This window comes from Idiotropiscis lumnitzeri, chromosome 18 (assembly GCF_059441095.1).
Source record: "Idiotropiscis lumnitzeri isolate Australia: NSW breed Sydney's pygmy pipehorse chromosome 18, RoL_Ilum_1.0, whole genome shotgun sequence".
NCBI lineage: Eukaryota > Metazoa > Chordata > Actinopteri > Syngnathiformes > Syngnathidae > Idiotropiscis > Idiotropiscis lumnitzeri.
Window position 1 is genome coordinate 14,454,511 of NC_142408.1, and position 5,000 is coordinate 14,459,510.

General features: G+C 30.7%; 1 protein-coding gene across 2 annotated transcripts in view; it reads left to right on the forward strand.

Annotated features, from left to right (window-relative positions):
• The window catches only part of prrc1 (proline-rich coiled-coil 1), a 33,778-nt gene that overhangs the window by 3,017 nt on the left and 25,761 nt on the right, over nucleotides 1-5,000 (forward strand). Inside the window, exons 1-2 of one of the 2 annotated variants that reach the window (XM_088282065.1) lie at nucleotides 3,547-3,603; nucleotides 4,669-4,774. In XM_088282065.1, coding sequence (XP_088138191.1) covers nucleotides 4,678-4,774 — 97 coding nt within the window. In that variant the 5' untranslated portion in view covers nucleotides 3,547-3,603; nucleotides 4,669-4,677. Of the gene's footprint in view, nucleotides 1-3,546; nucleotides 3,604-4,668; nucleotides 4,775-5,000 lie in introns of those variants that run through there. The other variant, XM_088282064.1, reaches the window with a different exon arrangement.

Here is a 5,000-nt window from a genome sequence, read left to right on the forward strand (position 1 = left end):
ATATGTATATTTATATATATATATATATGTATATTTATATATATATATATATGTATATTTATATATATATATATATGTATATTTATATATATATATATATATGTATATTTATATATATATATATATATGTATATTTATATATATATATATATGTATATTTATATATATATATATATGTATATTTATATATATATATATATGTATATTTATATATATATATATATGTATATTTATATATATGTATATTTATATTTATATATATGTATATTTATATTTATATATATGTATATTTATATTTATATATATATATATATGTATATTTATATATATGTATATTTATATTTATATATATGTATATTTATATATATGTATATTTATATATATGTATATTTATATTTATATATATGTATATTTATATATATGTATATGTATATTTATATATATGTATATGTATATTTATATATATGTATATGTATATTTATATATATATATATGTATATTTTTATATATATATATGTATATTTTTATATATATATATGTATATTTTTATATATATATATGTATATTTTTATATATATATATGTATATTTTTATATATATATATGTATATTTTTATATATATATATGTATATTTTTATATATATATATGTATATTTTTATATATATATGTATATTTTTATATATATATGTATATTTATATATATGTATGTATATTTATATATATGTATGTATATTTATATATATGTATGTATATTTACATATATATGTATGTATATTTACATATATATGTATGTATATTTACATATATATGTATGTATATTTACATATATATGTATGTATATTTACATATATATGTATGTATATTTACATATATATGTATGTATATTTACATATATATGTATGTATATTTACGTATATTTATGTATGTATATTTACGTATATTTATATATGTATATTTACGTATATTTATATATGTATATTTACGTATATTTATATATGTATATTTACGTATATTTATATATGTATATTTACGTATATTTATATATGTATATTTACGTATATTTATATATGTATATTTATGTATATTTATATATGTATATTTATGTATATTTATATATGTATATTTATGTATATTTATATATGTATATTTATGTATATTTATATATGTATATTTATGTATATTTATATATGTATATTTATGTATATTTATATATGTATATTTATGTATATTTATATATGTATATTTATGTATATTTATATATGTATATTTATGTATATTTATATATGTATATTTATGTATATTTATATATGTATATTTATGTATATTTATATATGTATATTTATGTATATTTATATATGTATATTTATGTATATTTATATATGTATATTTATGTATATTTATATATGTATATTTATGTATATTTATATATGTATATTTATGTATATTTATATATGTATATTTATGTATATTTATATATGTATATTTATGTATATTTATATATGTATATTTATGTATATTTATATATGTATATATATATGCATATTTATATATGTATATATATATGCATATTTATATATGTATATATATATGCATATTTATATATGTATATATATATGCATATTTATATATGTATATATATATGCATATTTATATATGTATATATATATGCATATTTATATATGTATATATATATGCATATTTATATATGTATATATATGTATATATGTGTGTGCGTGTATAAGTGCTGTCAAGGGACTGATTTTTTTTTTTTTACACTAATTAATTGCAAAAAATTCCGTAATTGCGATTAATCATCTTTTTCTACTTCCATTTTTTTTGTGAAGCTTTTAACGGGTATTTACTTGAATAATATCTTGTAATTAATGGGAAATCACCAAATATGAGCTATGTTTTAAATCAAAGACCGTTTAGAGCTTTCTTTAATCCTTGGATATTATCTAAATGGAGTCATCTTTGCAGGAAACAATTCTCCAAATTCATACAGTACATTTAGTTGTAAGCACCACACTCCAGCAATGTTGGTTTGCGGGGCACAGTGTTTTGTTCTGAAATGATGTGCGAATTATTTTTTAAGTAAATCATACTGAGTTAAAATATTTAACTGAGTTAAAAAAAAAGACTATTCTCCAGAGTTAACATTTTAACTATCCCTTTTATATTTATATATATATATATGTATGTATATGTATATACAGTGAAACCCCGGTTATTGCGGTTAATGGGGACCGAGACCACCCGCGAAAACTGAAAATCCGCAAAGTAGCGGCGCCCCTTCAAAAATGCTTAAAAAAAAAACAGGTATACAGTAATACCCCCCTGTATACAGTACACCATATAGAATACGGGTAGAGAGAGAGAGAGTGAAATTCATGTTATAACAAAAAAAAACAAATTATTATTAAAACTTATTTTTTTATTCCCCAGCCATTATTTTTGTATTTATTCAATTACTTCTTTTTGTATTTATTTAATTACTTCGACTTTTACCTGCTGGTACGCCGTCCGGTGTGCCCTGTGAAATGAAAGGTGGCATTCTTCATTTATTTATTTCTTCATTTATTCATTCATAACTGACAGCCTCGCGCTCCGCTCTTGCCCGGGCGGAAGAGGGGCTCCTCCTTGGCTTAATTGTCACGCACGCCGGACCTGCTTCCCCCGAAGCGTGTCTCCGTTCGGTTGAACTCGGTTTCATTTCGCCCCGCTCGTGCCCCGGGCGGAAGGTGCTCCTATTCGGCTTAACTGTGACACACGCCCGCCCTCCTCCCCCAGAGCTTCCATTCGGTTAAACTTAGGGGCCGCTTGACACCGCCCGTGCCCGGGGGAAGGTGCTCCTATTCGGCGTAACTGTCACGCACGCCGGCCGGCCTCCTCCGGAGCTCTCGTACGGTCCCGAACGGAGCGAAATGTCGCCCCGCTCGTGCCCGGGGAAGGTGCTCCTCTTCGGCTTAACTGCCACGCCGGCTGGCCGGAGCTCTGGTACGGTCCGAACCGCGCGAAACGTCGCCCCAAATCGTGCCCGGGGGAACGTGCTCTTCTTCGTCCACTCTCCTCTTCGCCCACGCTCTTCTTCGGCGCACGGCGGCCGTCTAACCGCTCCAGCGCCCCGTCGTGCCGCTCGGCAAAACTACAATGCCCCCGCGGAGCGGAGCGAATTGAGGACCCCGATTGTGCCCGGGCAAAAAAGTTTTTAATTTTTGAATATTTTTTTTAGACCCGCAAAGCACTGAACCCGCGAAAGGTGAACCGCGAAGTAGCGGGGTTTCACTGTATGTATATTCCTATATATATATCTATATACATATTATATATATATTTTTTTCATCTTATTTTATGAAACAGGAATTAATAAAACCTAATTGATAAATTAGTTCTATTTGATAACACTAACATATTATGCCAAACAACGCACAATCAATTTTTCCATGTATGGGATAGTAGTCACAGTCATGCTTTTTACAGTATATATATATAAAAAAAAAAAAAAAAAGTTTTTTGTACCCTCTTCCACGTAGACTCTCTGGGTCCCCCCCCTAATTCCTGGATAATCCCACTCCTGTCTGCTCCAGTGAACTATTTATCATGTACGTCTCATTCTCGTGATTAAAGGCAAATTTGTCTCCCATTCCGTGGGATTCCTGTGACCCGCAGAGGTTCCAGAAAAAATGTCAGCCTAGGCTAGGATCAAAGGTACCGTATTTTCGCGACCATAAGGCGTATTTTCAAGTCCCAAATATTCCCCAAAACCGATCAGGTGCCTTTTGATGCACCATTGACGTGTCCTCATGCTATTGTCTTGGGCGGCGTGCCTGAGCTCCTTAGGAGAGGACAGAGTGCATGTTGGCACACCCTGCTGGTCAAAGTCTGAGACTGCTGTGCGTTGATTGTGACAAATAAATTCTGTGAAGGTCAATTTTGGTGATGGTTTGAGTAAGAACAGACCAGTATGTATGTGCAGCAGGAAGCTGGACAAAAGGGCAGCTGTCCAGCTGTCTTATGATTCATGTTATTGCAAGCAAGACAGGTTTTGACAACAGAAAAAAAAAACACTGCGCAAAGCACACCACTCACATCTCTCTAACCAGCCATCTGATTGGCTGAGGCTGATAGGCTCCCAGAATGTATTGCTACTCTTTTTGTGTAATTTTTATTTCTTTTGGGGATATAAATGGCATGAGAGATGTATGTTTTGTGTTAATTTTATTTCTTTGTTTCATTGTTTGCTTGTATGCTGTTCAGTGATAGTTTTGGTTTTGATTGACTTTAAGGAGTGTGGAGACTAGTGACATCCCTCCCCTGTCATTGTTGTTTTGGTGTGTTGTCATGAGTGCTCCAATAACATTGATGATACTGTCCTTGTCAGTTAACTCGAAGTGCAAGCTGGCATGCGTGAGCTAGAATGCTAGCATGCGCGAGCTAGCATACGCGAGCTAGCATGCGCGAATAGCACCCAAAACCGATGCTGCGTCCATTGATACGGCGCGTCTTTTGGCCCTGAAAATACGGTACATTAAAAACAGACCTGTTGTCTGCAATGAAAGTTAATTTTCTTAAATGCTCACACATCAACTTGCGATAATGATTATAATTGAAATAACACACACAAATATATATAGTAAGATTCTGCTCCCTTTACATGGACGTTGAAGGTCAAAGAGATGATGGAAGAGAGTGGGATCGAGACTACACCTCCAACCAGCCCTACACCACCAATGAGTGCAGCTGCTTCGGTCAGCCCTCTACCGATGACCGTAGGTAGGGACATCTGTATGGATTCTGTTCCTGAGAATTTTTACCAAATTTTATGAATTCTCTCACTCTCTCTTTCTTTCTCTTTATTTCTCTCTTTATTTCTCTCTTTCTCCCTCACTTTGTTTTTCTCTCCATGTGAGTGTATATGCAATTACAATAAAGTAGGAACATTGTTTTACACAGACATAAAAACAATACAATGATTTGCTTGAACTTTATGGCTGTAACA